Genomic DNA, 20388 nt, shown 5'->3' with positions numbered 1-20388 from the left:
GTAAAAACTCAGAATATGGTCTCCATGGGTCTTTATTTTTTTTGAGACAGAGTCTGGCTCTTGTCCCCCAGGCAGGAGGGCAGTGGTGCAATCTCAGTTCAATGCAACCTCCACCTCCAGGTTCAAGCAATGTTCCTGCCTCAGCCTCCTGAGTAGCTGGGATCACAGGTATCTACCAACACACCTGGCTAATTTTTGTATTTTTCTTTTTTTTAGTAGAGACGGGTTTCACCATATTTGCCAGGCTGATCTTGAACTCCTGATCTCAGGTGATCTGCCCGCCTCGGCCTCCCACAGTATTGGGATTACAGGCCTGAGCCACAGCCACCACGCTCAGACCCCATGAATCTTTTCTGAGGAATACACTAGACAAATGAGCTTCAGACAATGATGTGAGGACTAAGCATACACATTAAGTACATCATACAGATGGAGAATCTGTAGAATTAAGACAAATTTGAATAAAGGATAGCATGTAATGAGTATGTGCTCCAAAAACATAAACATAAAACTAAGAAAACTGGTGAGAGACACACACTAAATGAATTTCTGCAAGCATTAGATAAACAGTACCAGATAAAATCCTAAATGTATTGAGGTATGAATACTATAATGAAAAATATGTGAATAAATATAAAAGATTTTTGTGTTAAGTGCTTTTTTTGATGCAGGGAGACAGTTTCACTCTTGTTGTCCAGGCTGAAGTGCAATGGCTCAATCTCAGCTCACTGCAACCTCTGCCTCCCAGGTTCAAGCAATTCTCCTGCCTCAGCCTCCCAAGTAGCTGGGATTACAGGCATGTACCACCAAGCCCAGCTGAGTTTTTGTATTTTTAGTAAAGACAGGGTTTCTCCATGTTGGTCAGGCTGGTCTCAACTCCCGACCTCAGGTGATTTGCCCACCTTAGCCTCCCAAAATGCTGGGATTACAGGTGTGAGCCACCATGCCCTGCAAGCACTTTTTTTTTTTTTTTTTTTAAATAAAACAAAGTCAGGGTCTTGCCCTGTCACCAAGGCTGGAGTGCAATGCCATGATCTTAGTTCACTGCAGCCTCAACCTCCCAGGCTCAAGCCATCCTTCCACCTCAGCCTCCCAGCAAGCACACACCACCAAGTCCAGCTAATTAAACAAATTTTTTTTGTAGAGATGGAGTTCTGCTATGCTGCCCAGACTAGTCTGGAACTCCTGAGCTAAAGTGATCCACCCACCTCACCTTCTCAAAGTGCTGGGATCACAGGTATGAGCCACTATGCCTGGCCCCCTTTCCCTGCCTTTTATTTTTTAAAGACAGGGTCTTGCTGTGTCAACAAGGCTAGAGTGCAGTGGCACAATCTTACACCTCACTGTAATCTCTGTCTCCTGGGATCAAATGATCCTCCCACCTCACCCTCTGAAGTAGCTGTGACTCTAGTGTGCAGCATCATGCAATCTCTGTAACTTCATTATGATTTAGTAAATTATTATTTTGCAATTTCTAAATTTTTCTATATAAAGTAATGCATCACATAACAACTGGGATATGTTTCGAGAAAAACATCTTTAGTGATTCCATCATCGTACAATCATAGTGTACTTACACAAACCAAGATGATATTGTCTACTATATACCTAGGCTACATGGCATACCCTACTGCTCCTAGGCAACCCACCTGTTCAGCATGCTACTGTACCAAATACTGTAGGCAATTATAACAAAATGTTAAGTATTCATGTACCTAAACATTAAAAGTACAGTAAAAATATGGTACTATAACCTTATGGGACCATAAGGTGGTCCATGCTGACCTAAACATCATTATATCATTATGTGGCATATAACTTGTGTGTGTGTGTATTTCATACATATCTCATATATATCATATATAATATGAAAACACAGCAAGAATATTCTTCTGGTTTTGCTTTGCAATAATATATTTATTTAAAATACATGTTTCTAAATTTTACATAAAAGTTATTTCAGAATTTAGCAATATTTTAATATAAAATTTATAATTTTTAAATAATAATGAATCATTAGATTAAACAGGGAGGTTAGAAGAGTTGTGATTTCAATCCACTGCTGCACTGCTAAAAAATAAGAAACTCTCACTTTGGGAGCCGAGGTGGGTGGATCACCTGAGGTGGGGAGTTCAAGACCAGCCTGACAACATGGAGAAACCCCATCTCTACTAAAAAATACAAAATTAGCCAGGCATGGTGGCACATGCCTGTAATCCCAGTTACTCGGGAGGCTGAGGCAGGAGAATCACTTGAACCCAGGAGGCAGAGGTTGCGGTGAGCTGAAATCAAGCCATTGTACTCTAGCCTGAGCAACAAGAGCAAAACTCTGCCTCAAAAAAAAAAAAAAAGAAAAGAAAAGAAACTGACATATCAGGATTCTCTGACTCACAAAGCAGTAAATCTATTCCAGAGACTCTAAATGCAATTGTAAATAAGAAATGAAAACATGGCCGAGCGCAGTGGTTCACACCTGTAATCCCAGCACTTTGGGAGGCCGAGACGGGCGGATCAGGAGGTCAGGAGATCGAGACCACCCTGTCTAACACAGTGAAACCCCATCTCTACTTAAAAAAAAAAAATTAGCCAGGCGTGGTGGCACGTGCCTATAGTCCCAGTTACTCGGGAGGCTGAGACAGGAGAATCGCTTTAACTCAGGAGGCGGAGGTTGTGGTGAGCCAAGATCGCGCCATTGCACTCCATCCTGGGTGACAGAGTGAGATTCCATCTCGGAAAAAAAAAAAAATGAAAACACGATAAAGATATCTTCCCTTTGGCTTCATAAGGTTGTCTTATTACATCTTATGTAATGGAACATAAATAGATGGAAGATATTTAAATGGTGACAATTTAATATACTGTCATTTGAGAATAATCATTCCGTTTTTTAAGAAAAGGAATTTAATATTTTAAATGTACACATAATGAGTTCTTTGAAAGCAAAAAATGGTTACAGGTTTTCAAACTAAAAATGGAAAAGTCTCTAAAGAATCTTAAAGAGTAAGTTATCACACTGTGCTGGTTGAAAAGGGTACACAATATCAGAGATAAATCTTTGCATAGTAGATAGTGCTGAAAGTCTGCTGGATAAAAAGTCAATAAAATCAACACGCCCTCCCACTTTCCAATGATAAGGTGAATCACTGAATGAAAGATTTATCTGCAAACATAAAAAAAGAAGTAATATCTGGTATGTAGAATTGTACTTCTGCCTTATTAATGTGGCCAGACTTAGTATTTTGCCTGCATGTATTTATTTGATATCAGCACCAACTAATTATCACAGATTTTTGTTACTGTGAATGCATGGTAACAAACACAAGTGGTGAATCCTTTTATTTTTATTTTTTTGTCTCTCAGTCCATTCTGGAACAACTTGTGTTAACATTTGTGCTAGGTATGCAAAAGCAACATTGGTGGATATAGTAACTAGCACTTTAAGATCAATCAAGGCACTGAAACCCAATAGTCATTGTATTCTTTTTTTTTTTTTGAGATGGAGTCTCACTCTGTCGCTCAGGTCAGAGTGCAGTGGCACGATCTCGGTTCACTGCAACCTCCACCTCCAGGGTTCAAGCAATTCTCCTGCCTCAGCTTCCTAAGCAGCTGGGACGACAGGTGTGTGCCACCATGCCTGACTAATTTTTGTATTTTTTTGTAGAGACGGAATTTCACTATGTTCACCAGGCTAGTCTCAAACTCTTGACCTCAGGTGATCCGCCCTCCTCAACCTCCCAAAGTGCTGGGATTACAGCCGTGAGCCACAGGGCCTGGCCCACTGTATTCTTTATTGCCGTGCTTAGCAAGTAGGGGGAGCCAGTTCCTCTCAAGAAAGATCTTTCTTTCTTTCTTTATTTTTTTTTAAAAAAAAAAACCGAGTTTCACTCTGTCGCCCAGGCTGGAGTGCAGTGGCAAGATCGACACTCACTGCAACCTCCACCTCCTGGGTTCAAGCAATTCTCCCACCTCAGCCTCCTGAGTAGCGAGACTACAGGCATGTACTACCATGTCCGGCTAATTTTTTGTATTTTAGTAGAGATGGGGTTTAACCATGTTGCCTAAAATGGTCTTGAATTCCTGAGCTCAGGCAATCCGCCCTCTGCCGTTCTCAGCCTCCCAAAGTGCTAGGATTACAGGCATGAGCCACCGAACCCAGCCTCAAGAAAGTTCTTGATGAAGCCGTAAAATTGTAAAATCTCGGCCTTTATATATGAATCTTATTCTGTGGGCGGTGGCTCACTCCTGTAATCCCAGCACTTTGGGAGGCCAAGGCAGGTAGACTGCCTGAGCCCAGGAGTTGGAGACCAGCCTGGGCAACATGGTGAAACCCTATCTCCTCCAAAAATATAAAAATTAGCGAGGTGTGGTGATACAAACCTGTAGTCCCAGCTAGCTGAGGTGGGAGGATCACGTGAACGTGGGATATGGAAATTAAAACAATGCAAGTTAGAAACAGTAAGATACTTCACCCCTGTAGAAACGCTAAAGTTAAAAAGACTGACAATATCGAATACTGGTAAGAATGTGGGTAAAGGGAACGTATGATGGTACAAACATTTTATGAAACAGCTGGGCAGTTTCTCAAAAGTTAAACAGTCTCTTCAACAAATGGTGTTTGGTACAATCAGAAGGGCAAAATAAGAGGGAAAAAAAAAACAGAAAAAAGAGACAAATGGTGTTTGGACTTAATGAAAATAAACGTCCACGAGAACAAAGGCTCCTTCATACCATCTATAAAAATTAACTCAATGTATAAAAGAGCTAAAAGTATAAAACTCGTATCAGAAAATCTAGGGATAAATCTTTGTCCCCTTAATTTTGCTAACAGTCTCTCAGATATGACACCAAGAGCACAAGCAACGAAACAAAAAAAAAACAAATTGGACTTCATCAAAATTTAAAAATTCTGTGTTTCAGAAACAGTTCACAGAAAAGAAAGTATTTGCATATATCTGAAAAGGGACCTGTATTTAGATTATATCAATAACTCTAGGCTAAGTGTGATGGCTCACACCTATAATCCCAGCACTTTGGGAGGTCAAAGTGGGACAATCTCTTGGGCAACATGGTGAAACCCTTTCTCTACCAAACAATACAAAAATTAGGCCTGGCATGGTGGTTCAAGCCTGTAACTCCAGCACTTTGGAAGGTCAAGGCAGGCAGATCACCTGAGGTCAGGAGATTGAGACCAACCTGGGCAACATGGTGAAACCCCGTCTCCACTAAAAATATAAAAATAGTCAGGCATGGTAGCACATGCATGTAATCCCAGGTACTCGGGGGGCTGGGGCAGGAGAATCACTTGAACACAGGAAGTGGAAGTTGCAGTGAGCCGAGATTGTACCACTGCACTCCGGCCTGGCAACAAAGTGAGACTTCACCTCCAAAAGCGGGGGGAAAAAATTAGCTGGGCGTAGTGGCACATGCCTGTAGTCTCAGCTACTCAGGAGGATGAGGTGGGAGGATCACTTGAGCCCAGGAAGCAGAGGTTGCAATGGGCGAAGATCATGCCAAAAACAAAACAAAACACCTCTTACAATAATAAAAGTAATCCAATCACAAAACAAGACATTTTTCTAAAGAAGACACGTGAATGGCCAACAAGCACATAAAAAAGATGCTCAATACCATCAGTCATTAAGGAAATGCAAATCAAAACCACGACATACCACTTCACACTCACCAGAATGGCTACAATAAAAAAGGCAATTACGGCCGGGCGCGGTGGCTCACGCCTGTAATCCCAGCACTTTGGGAGGCCGAGGCGGGTGGATCACGAGGTCAAGAGATCGAGACCATCCTGGTCAACATGGTGAAACCCCGTTATCTACTAATACAAAAAATTAGCTGGGCATGGTGGCGCGTGCCTGTAATCCCAGCTACTCAGGAGGCTGAGGCAGGAGAATTGCCTGAACCCAGGAGGCGGAGGTTGCGGTGAGCTGAGATCGCGCCATTGCACTCCAGCCTGGGTAACGAGCGAAACTCCATCTCAAAAAAAAAAAAAAAAGGCAATTACAAGTGTTCATTGTCCTCAAGACAACTGGAATCCTCATATTCTGCTAGTGGGACTGTAAAATGGTGCAACCACTTTGGAAAAGTCTGGTGGTTTCTTAAAAAGGTAAACACAAAGTTGTTATATAACCCAGCAATTCAAGCTCCTACCCAAGACAATCCAAAATAGAGGTCCATATAAAAATGTACATATGAATGTTCACAGCATTTTTCACATAGCCAAAATATGAAAACAACCCAAATGTTCATTAGTTGGTGGTATATCCACACAACAGAATATTACTTGGCAATAAAAAGGAAATAAATATTGATATAATTCATGCCACATCATGGATGTACTTTGTTTCTTCTCTCTACTTTTTTTTTAAGTTATATTTTTATTCAATGGCCCAGGACATAGCTCCAGGAGATCCTGAGAACAAATGCACCATGGATGCACTGTGAAAACATGCTAAGTGAAAGAAGCCAGATTTAACAGACTATACATAACAGACTATGATTTCATTTACATTAAATGTCCAAATACAGTGAAATCCATAGAGAGAGGAAGAAGATAAGTGACTGCTTAGGGCCAGAGAGGAAAGGGGAATTTAGGAGCTAGAGGTCTCTTTTGAGGGTGATGAAAATATTTTAAAATTGAGGCAATGGTTGCAAAATTTTGTGCATGTCCTAAAAGCTACTGAATTTATACTTTAAATGGATGAATTTTAATATACTACATAGTGCCTGTGCCTAGACTTAACTATACTGTATTATACAGTTAAAGTTTTCTAAGACAGTAGATCATAACAATAAAGGGGCAGGGGAAACTATGCGAGGTGACAGATACATTTACGGCCTTAATTATGGTGATGGTTTCACAGGAATATACTTATCCCCAAACTGATTAAGCTGTATACATTAAGCAAGTACAGCTTTTTGGACCAGGTGTGGTGGCTCACACCTGTAATCTCAGTACTCTGGGAGGCTGAGGCAGATGGATCAAGAGGTCAGCAGTTCAAGACCAGCCTGGCCAACATGGTGAAACCCTGTCTCTACTAAAAATACAAAAATTAGCTGGGCGTGGTAGTGGCAGGCGCCTGTAATCCCAGCTACTCAGGAGGCTGAGGCAGAAGAATCACTTGAACCTGGGAGGCAGAGGGTGCAGTGCCACTGCACTCCGGCCTAGGAGAAAAGACCAAGACTCCACCTCAAAAAAAAAAAAGTACAGCTTTTTATATCAAATAATAATTTTAAAAAAAAGCTTCTACACTACAATTTTTTTTTTTTGAGACGGAGTTTCGCTCTTGATACCCAGGCTGGAGTGCAATGGCGCAATCTCGGCTCACCACAGCCTCCGTCTCCTGGGTTCAGGCAATTCTCCTGCCTCAGCCTCCTGAGTAGCTGGGATTACAGGCACGCGCCACCATGCCCAGCTAATTTTTTTGTATTTTTAGTAGAGACGGGGTTTCACCGTGTTGACCAGGATGGTCTCGATCTCTTGACCTCGTGATCCACCCGCCTCGGCCTCCCAAAGTGCTGGGATTACAGGCGTGAGCCACCGCGCCCGGCTAAACTACAATTTTTATGGTATATAAATTATATCTCAATAAAGTTGCTACAAAGAAGTTAAGCATACATTTTATGATCCAATAATATAACTTAGTTATTTATCCAAATATTCCTAACAACCTTATTTATATTAGCCAAAAAAACAGAAAAAACTTAAATGGTCAAACAAATTGTGGTGGACTCACACATAATACTATTGGGGGAAGGGAGGGGAAGGAACAAATTACAGATACATATGGTAACACAGAAGAATCCAAAAACTTTATGCTGTGTGAAGAAAGCAAGATACACTGATCGTAATCCTATGAAACTCTATCTATGACAGAAAGATCAGTGCTTGTCTCAGGTGATATTGGGCACAAAATAAGGGTAGTTTTTGGTCATGTGCATCAATCTGCCAGAATTCAAGAAAACATACACTTTGAACAGGTATATTTTATTGTGTGTAAGGTTGATTTTTTTGAAAAGTCAATATAGGAGATAAATATAATTCTAAAAAATAGCTAGTTCACCAAAATGAGAGGAAAAGAACAGAGAAACAAATAACAGATAGGACAAATCCAGAATACATAGTAAGACAAAAGACTTTAAACTCAAACATATTAATAATTACATTAAATATAAATAGACAATATATGCTACTGTAGGCCAAGTTCAGTGGCTCACGCCTGTAATTCCAGCACTTTGGGAGGCCAAGGCAGGTGGATCACCTGAGGCCAGGAGTTCAAGACCTGTCTGGCCAACATGGTAAAACGCGGTCTCCACTAAAAACATAAAAATTAGCTGGGCGTGGTGGCAGGCACCTGTAATACCAGCTACCTGGGAAGCTGAGGTAGGAGAACTGCTTGAATCCAGGAGGCAGAGGTTGCAGTGAGCTGAAAGTGCACCACTGCACTCCAACCACGGTGATAGAGTGAGACTGTCTCCAGAAAAAAAAAAAAGCCAATGTAAATACATATACACAGGTTTTAAAAAGGCTGGAAAAATATGTATCATGCAAATACTAAGTAAGACAACTGTGTGGCTATGTCAATATTAAAATAAACTTCAAGACAATATTACTAGAGATAATGAGAGCTATATCATAATATTAACAAGAACAATTCATACAATTATAAATATATGAAGCTTCAACATACATAAAGCAAATATTGACAGAAAACTGAAGTAGATAAATGCACAAAAATAGGTGGAGATTTTAACATCCCTCTCTTAATAACTGATAAAATAAGTGCATTTATAAAAAAGATAGCTCTGACTATACAGTCACCATTCTTTTGTTTCTTTACTTCTTTAATAAATTTGCTTTCACTTTAAAAGATATAGAAAATCAGATTATCAACCATATGGATCTAATTGATATTTATAGAATACTGCACTGAACAACTCCAAAATACACGTTTCCAAATATACACAGAACATTCAACAAGATAGACTACATGCTATTAAGCATCAAAAAATACCAAAGAAATCAAATCACACAGAGTATATTCTTGAAACAAAATGAATGATCCATGGGTCAAAGAATAAATCAAAAGAAAAATAAAGTAATAAAAAATAATGAATCAAAATGTATGGCATATTGGGAAAGGAGTACTTTAAAATTCATACCTTCAAATACCTATATTAGAAAAAAAGAAAAGTGTAAAAGTAATGAACTAGCCAAGGAACTGGCAAATTACAGCCATAGGCAAAATTCAGCACACTGATTATTTCGTATGGGCCAAGAAAGTAAAAATGGTTTTTTTATTTTTAAATAATTGGAGGAAAACACATCAAAAGAACAATAATATTTCATGCCACATGGAAACGATATGAAATCCAAATACAGTAGTTCCCACTTACGCTCACATGATAACTTTCAAAACCCTCCAGTGGTTGCCTGAAACCACAGATAGTATCAAACCCTATACATACTGTTTTTTCCTCCATATATACACACCTATGATAAAACCTGAATTATAAATTAGACACAGTAAGAGACTACTAGTATAATAGAACAATTATCAGCATCATTAGTCTTGCAATCTGGGGCCATTATTAAGTAAAATAAGGATTATTTCAATACAGAGTGAAACCTAGACAGCTGATCTGATAAACAAGAAAGCTACTAAGTGACTAACAGGAGTACAGCATATACATATGGATACTTGGGCAAAGGGATGATTCGTGTCCCAGTTGGGATGAAGCAGGATGATGCAAGATTTTACCATACTACTCAAAATGGGTGTCTAATTTAAAACTTATTAACTGTTTATTTCTGAAATTTTCCATTTAATATTTTCAGACCCTGGCAACCACAGGTATGGGGAACTACTGTACCAGTGTCCAAAGCTATGCTCATTAATTTATGTAGCCTGTCTCAACTGGCAGTTAATAGTAGCTTCAACAGAGACAATGTCGTCCCCCAAGTCTAAAGTATTTCTTACCTGAAGTATTTACAGAAAATTTTATTGACACCTGATTTAAGCTCTCACTTCTAAAAGCTACAAAAGTAAATCAAACTAAACAGAAAATATTGAAAATAGAGGAAATCAATTAAACAGCATAAACAGATGAAAAGTTAATATCAAAAATCCCTTTGAACAAATAATGAAATTGATAAACCCAAGCAAGACTCATCAAAATAAAGATTAATAATAAATTATCTAGATCAAGAATGAAAAGAGGGACATCATTACAAATCATATAGACAGTATTAAATTAATATAGAGCTGGGCGTGGTGGCTCATGCTTATAATCCCAGCACTTTGGGAGGCTGAGGCAGGCTGATCACCTGAGGTTGAGTTCAAGATCAGCCTGACCAACATGGAGAAACCTTGTCTCTACTAAAAATACCAAATTAGCCAGGCATGGTGGTACACGCCTGCAATCCCAGCTACTTGGGAGGCTGAGGCAGGAGAATCGTTTGAACCCAGGAGGAAGAGGTTGTGGTGAGCCGAGATCGTCCCACTGCACTCCAGCCTGGGCAACAAGAGCAAAACTCCATCTCAAAAAAAGAAAAAAAAAAAATTATATATATATATATATATGTATATGTATTTTTTTAAAAATATATACATATATATGTATTTTTAAAAATATATATATGTACTGGCAAAATATGACATCAAATAAATCTTAACTTAAATTCCTTGAAAACATGTATGACTGAAACGGAAACAAGAGAAAAGCTAAATAATCTCATCTATATTAGAGAAATAAAATTACAGTAAAAAAGAAAACTCACAAAGCAAATTCCAGTCACATTTCAGAAACCCCTCTCCAGAACTCACCAATGAATTCTGCTAAATACTGAAGAATGAAATAATACCAATCAAAAACAAGCTCTTTCAGAAAAGATGAACAGGTCTCAACTTGTTTTATGGCACCAGCTTAATCTTAATCCCAAAATTTAAAAACATTATAAATCAAGACAAAACAACAGAACAAAGTCCCCCATGAATACAGACATAAAAATTCTTAAAAACACAAAAATCAACTCCATGTTATGATCTTCCATTCAAAAAAAAATTTATGTACTACTCTACATTAAAAGAATAAGTAGCCTGGCACAGTGGCTCATGCCTGTAATCCTAGCACTTGGGGAGGCCGAGGTGGGTGGATCATTTGAGGTCAGGAGTTCAAGATGAGCCTGGCCAACATAGTGAAACCCCATCTCTACTAAAGATACAAAATATTAGCTGGGCATAGGGTCATGTGCCTATAATCTCAGTTACTTGAGAGGCTAAGGCAGGAGAATCATTTGAACCCAGGAGGCAGAGGTTGTGGTGAGCTGAGATTGCATCACTGCACTCCAGTCTGGGCGACAGAGCAAGACTCCATCTCAATCAATCAGAAAAGAATGAGAGAGAGAAATTTGAAGAAGCAGAAAAGCCTTTGACAAAACTCAACAACATAATAAAAACTTTTTACAAACAGCAATAGAAGAGAACTTCCTCAAACTAATAAAAGATAATTAAGAAAAACATCTAGTTAACATCATACCTAATGGTAAAACAATTCTCTTCCTTCCCCTAAGGACAAGGCAAGGGTGTTGGCTCTCACCGCTTCTACTGGACATGGTACTACAGATCCTAACCAATGTAATAAGTAAAGAAAAAAATAAGTCCCAGTGACGAAAAAGAGTAAGCAAAACTCTCATTATTTGGCACATGACGTGATTATATATGTTTAAAGCAAACAAGATAGAACCCTAGTTCCTTTAGTGGAGAACGGTATTTAGAAACCAAGATCTGGATGCTATGTGCACATAGTTCAGCAGACAGAGCAAGGAAACATCACGTGCCACACAATGTTTCGGTCAACAGCAGACCACATATAGGCCAGTGGTCTCATGAGATTATAATACTGTATTTTCACTGTATATATTTTTTTCCTATGTTTAGCTAAGCTGAGATACATAAATACTTAACACTGTGTTACAAGTGCCTATGCTATACAGTACAGTCACATGCTATAAAGGTTTGTAGCCTAAGAGCAAAAAGCTATACCACATAGCCTAGATATGTACTCGGATATACCATCTATATTCACATAAGTACACTATAATGTTCACATGATGACAAAATTGCCAACTAATCCATTTCCAATTGACAAGTGACACATGACTGAATATAAGTGTGTGTGTGGTGGGGGGGGAAGGAAGAGAGAATGAATGAATACAAATGAATTTTAAACTGTCATTTTCTCAATAAATTCAACCAGTGAGTCTGAGCTGATTTTTTTCCATTCTATAATAAGTGGTAAATTACTTGAATTAATCCACTTGTTAAAGAACACATCTAAAGAGACTTAATTAGGCAGGGCACGGTGGCTCAAACCTGTAAACCTACTTTGGGACGCTGAGGTGGGTGAATCACTTGAGGTCAAGAGTTCAAGACCAGCCTGGCCAATGTAGTGAAACCCCATCTCTACTAAAAATAGAAAAACTTAGCTGGACATGATGGCACACATCTGTAATTCCAGTTACTCAGGAGACTGAGGCAGGCAAATCGCTTAAAACCAGCAAGTGGAGGTTGCACTGAGCCAAGATCGTACCACTGCACTCCAGCCTGGGTGACAGAGTGAGTCTCCATCAAAAAAAAAAAGAGAGAGAGACAGAACAAGTGGAGTTTAACTTTAGTAAAGAGGAAAATTCCCAAATGAAAGTTTGGCAAATCAGAGTTAAAGAGTTAGAACAAAAGTCTTTATTTAATCATGTTTTTCAAACTAAGAAATGCAACCCATTGGCTGGGCACAGTGGCTCATGCCTGTAATCCCAGTACTTTGGGACGCCGAAGTGGGCAGATCATCTGAGGTCAGGAGTTCGAAACCAGCCAGGCCAACAGAGCGAAACCTCAACTCTATTAAAAATGCAAAAATTAGCTGGGCATGGTGGCAAGTGCCTGTAATCCCAGCTATTCGGGAGACTGAGGTAGGAGAATCGCTTGAACCCAGGAGATGCAGGCTGCAGTAAGCCGAGATCGCAACATTGCACTCCAGCCTGGAGGACAAGAGCAAGACTTTGTCTAAAAAAACAAAAACAAAGAAAACAGAAAAGCAACCCATCAATGGGTTATCAAATCAATTTAAATTAATACAATCATACAATCACCGTTAGAAGAAGAAGAAACAAAACAGAAAAGAAAAATCAGAGCACATCACATATATAAGGGTGATTTCTATTTCACATGCAAGGATTAACATGTGTTTCTTTTTGTAGACCACAGTTAAAAGGTCAAAAAACAATGATTTAAGAGATAATATTTCAGTATTTCATTAAAATTACATTCAAATTTATCATCCTTAACTATCACAGCATTCAGTTAAGAATAGGGGAAAACGTCATTTTATTATGGAGAAAACTTTAGAAATGCCCTGCTTGGAAAAAATATAGAGAGATTCATGGTACTAAACAATATATATTTAGTGAGATTTCTACATATTAGAAATCTCACTGTGCTAAAAAGCTGAAAGGCTGCACATGAACAATTCCTGAATAATCTTCCTGATAATTTCATAGATCTGAAGTCTGAATCACAAAATCTGTATTTGAAAGTGACCAAAGATTTCATTCACAATGAACTGTGTCACCCCAAAGTTTATGTTTAAGCCGTAACCTGAATACTTCAGAATGTGGCCATATTTGAAGATAGGGCCTTTAAAAAAGTAATTAAGTTAAAAGGGTTTTCTTGGGCAGGTTCGCTGGCTCAGGTCTGTAATCCCAGCACTTTGGGAAGCTAAGGCGAGTGGATCACTTAAGGTCAGGAGTTCAAGACCAGCCTGGGAAACATGGTGAAACCCCACCTCTGCTAAAAATACAAAAAGTAGCTGGGTGTGGTGACATATGCCTGTAATTTTAGCTATCCAGGAGGCTGAGGCACAAGAATCACTTGAACCCAGGAGATGGGAGGCTGCAATGAGTTGAGATGGTTCCACTTCATCCAACCTGAGTGACAGAGGGAGACTATGACACACACACACACCACACACACACACACACACACACACACGGGAGGGAGATTTCTTTCTTTGGGTGGACCCCTAAAGAAGTATGACCAGTGTCTGTAAAGATGCAGACACAGACCACACACAGATAGAAGACTGACGATGTGAGGGGTGTGATGGCACAGTGAGGGGCAACCATCTATATGTCAAGAACAGAGATCTAAGAAGGAACCATACTGGCCAACATCTTGATCTTGGGCTTCTAGACAGTGTCCAGTCACTTTGACAGAGAATAACAAAGGAGAAAGAATGCAGGTATCAGTTAAATATATCTGGGTTTAAATCCTAGCAGTGTCACTTACTGGAGATGCAGTAGTATACAGTGGTTAGGAGTGCAGGCTCTGGAGCCAGGTAAACTGGGCTCCAGTGTTGCCACTTAAAGCTAAGCAACCTTGTACAAGTTATTTACCCTCCCTGTGCCTCTGTTTCCTCATTAGTAATATATAAGTAACACCTATCTCATACGGTTTGTAAGGCTTAAATTATTACACTTTAAACACTGAGGACAGTGCTTGGCAAATAGTAACTGCTCAGTAACTATAAGAAAGGGCTGTCGCAGGCATGGTGGTGCGCACTTGTAGTCCCAGCTACTCAGAAAGCTGAGACAAGAAAATCACTTGAACCAGGTGGTGGAGGTTGCAGTGAGCCAAGATCCTGCCACTGCACTCCAGCCTGGGCAACAAGAGTGAAACTACATCTCAAAACTAAAAACAAAAAAACAAAATAACAAAAAACAAAAAACAACAAAAAGACAAAGTAAGGGCTGTGGTATTGATATTCACTATTTTTTAACCTGGGTAGGTTATTACTACTATTATTGTTTGTTTGTTACTGCTACTACTGATATTGCAAGTTACCTAAATTAACCTGTTTTCATCTATAAAATATAACAAAAGATGGTTAATATTCAATGTTTTAGCTGTGAATTCCTACCCAAATTTTGAAAAAGACAATGACACTGTATTTAAGATACATACATAAGCAAGCGTTGCCTAGATACTCAACACAATTTTAGAATATGTGATTAAGAAGATGGTTTATGGGGCCGGGCGCAGTGGCTCACGAGGTCAAGAGATCGAGACCATCCTGGTCAACAAGGTGAAACCCCCGTCTCTACTAAAAAAATACAAAAATTAGCTGGGCATGGTGGCGCATGCCTGTAGTCCCAGCTACTAGGGAGGCTGAGGCAGGAGAATTGCTTGAACCCAGGAGGCGGAGGTTGCAGTGAACCGAGATCGTGCCATTGCACTCCAGCCTGGGTAACAAGAGTGAAACTGTCTCAAAAAATAAAAATAAAAAAAGAAGATGGCTTATGACACTGTAGATAAGAAAGCAACAATAATTAGAAGCCAGTATACGCTCATTAAGACTAATACATGACAAACTAACCTTATTCCTAACATAGGGTCAGTTGTCTCAGAAAAGACAGCTGTGATTTCACTCCTATCTTAGTAAAGCATTCAAATATCAATTTCAATAATCATCTTATAGAATGTGATTGTTAAAATCTGAGTTGAATTTCAGCAAAATTAAGTGAATTTGTAGCTGTATGAAAAACCTTACCCAAAAATCTTAATTAATAAATAAGACAGTCGGGCACAGTGGCTCATCTCTGTAATCCCAGCACTTTGGGAGGCCAAGGTGGGCAGATCCATCACTTGAGGTAGGAGTTTGAGACACCCTGGCCAACATGGCAAAACCTCACCTCTACTAAAAATACAAAAATCAGCCAGGCATGATGGAAGGCACCTGAAGTCCCAGCTACCCAGGACTCGGGAGGCTGAGGCAGGAGAATAACCAGCCTGGGCAAGATGGTGAAGTCCCACCTCTACTAAAAGTTACAAGTAATTAGCCAGACATAGTTGCACAAGCCTGTAGTCCCAGATACTTGGGAGGCTGAAGTGGGAGCATCACCTGACCCAGGAAGTCAAGGCTGCAGTGAACTGTGACTGCACAACTGCACAATAGCCTGGATGGGAGTGAAAAAAACAATTCACTGTCAAAAGAAGTACGCTGATCCTTGAACAACCTGGGTTTGAACTGTATTGGCACATTAATACACAAATTTTCTGCCACCTCTGCAACAGAAAGACCCCTTCTTCTTCCTCAGCTTAGAAGATAATGAGGATGAAGACTTTTATGATGATCTACTTCCACTTAAACAGTAAACACATCTTCTCTTCCTTATGATTTTAATAACATTTTCTTTTTTTCTAGCTTACTTTATTGTAAGACTACAGTATAAAGTCAGGTGAAATGGCTCACGCCTTTAAGACCAACACTTTGGCAGGCCAAGGTGGGATGACTGCTTTGAGGTCAGGACCAGCCTTGGCAACATAAATGAGACCTCATCTCTTAACAAAAAAGAGAGAAAAAATAGCTGGGCATGGTGGTACATGCCTGTAGTCCTAGCTACTCAGCAGGCTGAGATGGGAGGATCACTTGAGCTCAGGAGTTCAAGGCTTCAGTGAGCTATCATAGTATTACTGCACTCTAGTCTGGGCAGTAAAGTAAGATCCTGTCCAAAAAACACAATATAGAATACACATTAACATATAAAATATGTACTGACTGTTTACATTATTGATAAGGCTCTGGTCAACAGTAGGTTATTAGTGTTAAATTTTTGGAGAGTCAAAAGTTGTATGTGGACTTTCAACCACATTGAGGAGTCAGTATCCCTAAACCCCACTTTGTTCAAGGGTCAACTACATGAATAGAATTCTGAAGAATTCTGAAGATATAACAAAAACCTATCTTCACTTCTGGTTTTTATCTTTTTTTTTTTTTTGAGGCAGAGTCTCATTCTGTTGCCCAGGCTGGAGTGCAGTGGCATAGTCTCAGTTCAATGCAACCTCCGCCTCCCGGGTTCAAGTGATTCTCCTGCCTCAGCCTCCCGAGTTGCTGAGATTACAGGCACCTGCCACCACCCCTGGCTAATTTTTTGTATTTTTAGTAGAGACAGGGTTTCACCATGCTGGCCTGACTGGTCTCAAACTCCTGACCTTGCTATCTGTCCGCCTTGGCCTCTCAAAGTGCTGGGATTACAGGCGTGAGCCACCGCGCCCAGCTTATATTTCATGAAGAACAGATAAAGGTGATCAGGCTGATGATAAATATCATATAACATCATACAAGGAAAACTAGAAATAGCTGCCCTAGATAATAACTGAGCGTTTGTACTTGCACATATAAGGGAACACAGTATCTATTTTCAAGTGAAAAAATACAAAAAAGTAACATGAGAAAGCAAAAAGATGAGGAGGTACTTTATGACAACGAGAGCTGCTCAGAAGAACCAAGTAAAGATATGTACCAAGGTTCCTAGCAACAGAGGCTGATGACAACTCATTAGGAATTCATAGATAGAAATTCAGGTTCATGAAAGATACTTCATCTTTGTTTTATGATAATACTAGAATATTTTCTCAGTTTACATAAATTCAGAAACTTTTAAAAATTTCTAATTAACAAAAAATTTTAGTATTAGAAACAAAGAAAAACACAAAATAAAACCACCAAAACAAAAATTAAAACCCTGTGCAAACAATGAATACTTCCAAATCTTGCCCAGTGACTCACAGTAATTAGGCTTTGTAAATTCTATTACAACAAAACCTATTCCTATGAACAAGTCAACCAGTAATTTACTTTTCTGCTTAACAAAGTAACAAAATTCCATTATAATGAAAAATTTACCATATAAATAATTATTCTAAGAAAGAACACAAAAATAGTAAAGTCATAAAAAAATCCACACATACAACGAATAATACTATACATTGATAGAGTGCATTAAGGTTGATCAAACTGCTTCTCTATCTGTTGTACCATCTAATCTGAAAACAACTCTTGAGACAGACGAAAACAGTTGGTATCAGTGCCATTTTACTATCTTCCTGAGGCTCAGAGGGGTAAATGATTCTCTCTTTGGGTCACCTCAAATTGGTCCAGAAAATGAATCTGGAGTATATGACATCTGGTCAATGTCCATTCTTTCTTTTAGTAATGTTGTTTTCTCTTTAACGAAGCAATACATTTTCATCATACAAATGTTAGAACTGATCATAAAACTGTTAGAATAGATGAGAAACATCACCTCCCTACATAGTGAATATTAACAAGAAACCTTAACTTTTCTTTGAAAGAAAATGAAAGTAAAAGACACAACTCAAGTAAAAGAAGAAGGAAAAATTTATTTTGCTTCCCAAAATGCTATGTTGAAAAAGCAGAAGGCGAAATGGATCAGTTCAGTGGAATAAATAATGTTCTTCTTAAATTGTCATTGAATATTCCGCATGTAAAATTCTTAGAAGTAAAATTAACACCAAAATTTTTTGGTGCATTATCAGTTCTCATCTACACATGCTTAGTGAAAATGTCATAATTTTCACTTTTTTTTTGAGACAGAGTCTCCCTCTGTTGCCAGGCTGAAGTGCAGTGGCACAATCTCGGCTCACTGAAACCTCCGCATCCCAGGTTCAAGTGATTCTCCTGCCTCAGCCTCCTAAGTAGCTGGGATTACTGGCACATGCCACCACCCCCACCTAATTTTTGTATTTTTAGTAGAGGCGGGGTTTCACCATGTTGGCAAGATGGTCTCAATCTCTTGAACCTCGTGATCCACCTGCCTCAGCCTCCCAAAGGGCTGGGATTACAGGCGTGAGCCACTGTGTCCGGCTAATTTTCACTTTCAATGATATGAAAGTATGTGATAAAATCATTACCTTAGGTGTGCTTCCTTTAATAAATTTTTTAATTGAAGACAACAAGCCGGTTTCATTCTTCGGTGGTTTTTCTCCTCCTGAAGGCAGGCTATCATCAACCTCTGAATATTTCCTCTTCGCTCTGGCAGTGCGTTGTGTTTGGATTTGATTTGACTGCTGAGAAGCTTTCCGTGTTCTCAGCCTCATCTTTTATGGGTGCCACATGTAAAACTGTAAGAGAAAAATAGTAAATGTAATAAAAACATTAAAGGTTATTAAATTCAACCTACTGCACCCAAATATGCCCAGCTTATATAATAAAAATATCTTGGCTAAAAAAACAAAAGTCCTAGAATCTACGAGACTGTAGTAAGAAACTAACATTTTAAGTAAAAGGCATTAAATATATTTTATTTATATTATCCCAAGTAACCTTCCCAATAACCTCTGAAATACTGTAATATACATATCATATGATCTAAAGTAAGGGTAGCACCACAGAGTGTGCATGCTATTTCCATAATACTATACTGCCTGCCAACATTACTATTTGCTTAATCATTCATTCAACAAATATTTATTCCATACTTTGTCACATTCAAGGCACTGGACCAGGTAAGCACTGAATAAATAATAAACAAGATAAGGAAAGGTTTTGCTTTTCTGGAACTCAGCAGGTGGTGGAAAAGTAATGTCAGTCAATGAATTCATTAATTCCATGAGCACAATTCTAATAATCAACAATAATATACGTGTAACAACAGAATTTAGATCATTTTGAGAGAGTCCTATCTTACCACATTTAATGATACTTTTAAAACAATTCACATCAGAAAGAATACATGAGGCTATTTACTCGAGCTCCCTCGTTTTATAGGTAAGACAATTAATTGCTAGCAAAATCGTCCCAACACTTAGAATTAGTTAGAGACATACCTGAATTACAATCTGTAAAACAGAATACAAAGAATACTAAACTAAGAATTAAGAGATGTGAATTAATCCTACTCCAGTCATGGCTCATTTGTACAAACTTAGGTATGTTTAATCACATGTATAAAAAATATATTTACCTTACTATCCTGAAGCTCAAAATGAAAAAAGGATTAGGAAAGGCTATAATGTGCAAAGGACAATAAAGCTATTCACTACAGTGGACACATTCACAGAACAGTCTAACTCCAATTAAGTACCCTAAACTCTAAAGGTACAGAAATTCCTGGCAAAGATTAGAGTCTTAGAAATTGTTTTTACTAAGAACAATCACGAAAAAAAAAAAAGAGAAGCTCTTTTAAAAGTAGAAACTGCAGCCTGGGCATGGTGGCTCATACCTGTAATCCCGGTATTTTGGGAGGCTGAGGTGGTTGGATGCCCTGAGGTCAGGAGTTCGAGACTAGCCTGGCCAACATGGTGAAATCCCTTCTCTAATAAAAATAAAAATAAATTAGCTGGGCGTGGTGGTAGGCACCTGCAATCCCAGCTACTGGAAAGGCTGAAGCAGGAGAATCACTTGAACCTGAGAGGCAGAGGTTGCAGTGAGCAGAGATCTCACCATTGCACTCCAGCCTGCCTGGGTGACAAGAGCAAAACCCTGTCTCAAAAAAAAAAAAAAAAAAAAAAAAAGAAACTA

The 20388-nt window shown here is 38.9% G+C and overlaps 1 protein-coding gene across 2 annotated transcripts in view; it reads right to left on the bottom strand.

The window, feature by feature from the left end:
* The window catches only part of CTDSPL2 (CTD small phosphatase like 2), a 106467-nt gene that overhangs the window by 49701 nt on the left and 36378 nt on the right, over window positions 1-20388 (bottom strand). For both annotated transcript variants that reach the window (XM_012442202.2, XM_012442203.2), the window contains exon 2: window positions 18780-18989. In XM_012442202.2, coding sequence (XP_012297625.1) covers window positions 18780-18965 — 186 coding nt within the window. In that variant the 5' untranslated portion in view covers window positions 18966-18989. The remainder of the gene's footprint in view (window positions 1-18779; window positions 18990-20388) is intronic.

The sequence above is a fragment of the Aotus nancymaae genome, unplaced genomic scaffold, assembly GCF_030222135.1.
Source record: "Aotus nancymaae isolate 86718 unplaced genomic scaffold, 86718_ANA_hifiasm-v0.15.2.pri h1tg000062l, whole genome shotgun sequence".
Lineage (NCBI taxonomy): Eukaryota > Metazoa > Chordata > Mammalia > Primates > Aotidae > Aotus > Aotus nancymaae.
Note: the sequence above shows the minus strand (reverse complement) of the source record. Positions and strands in the feature narration are given on the sequence as shown.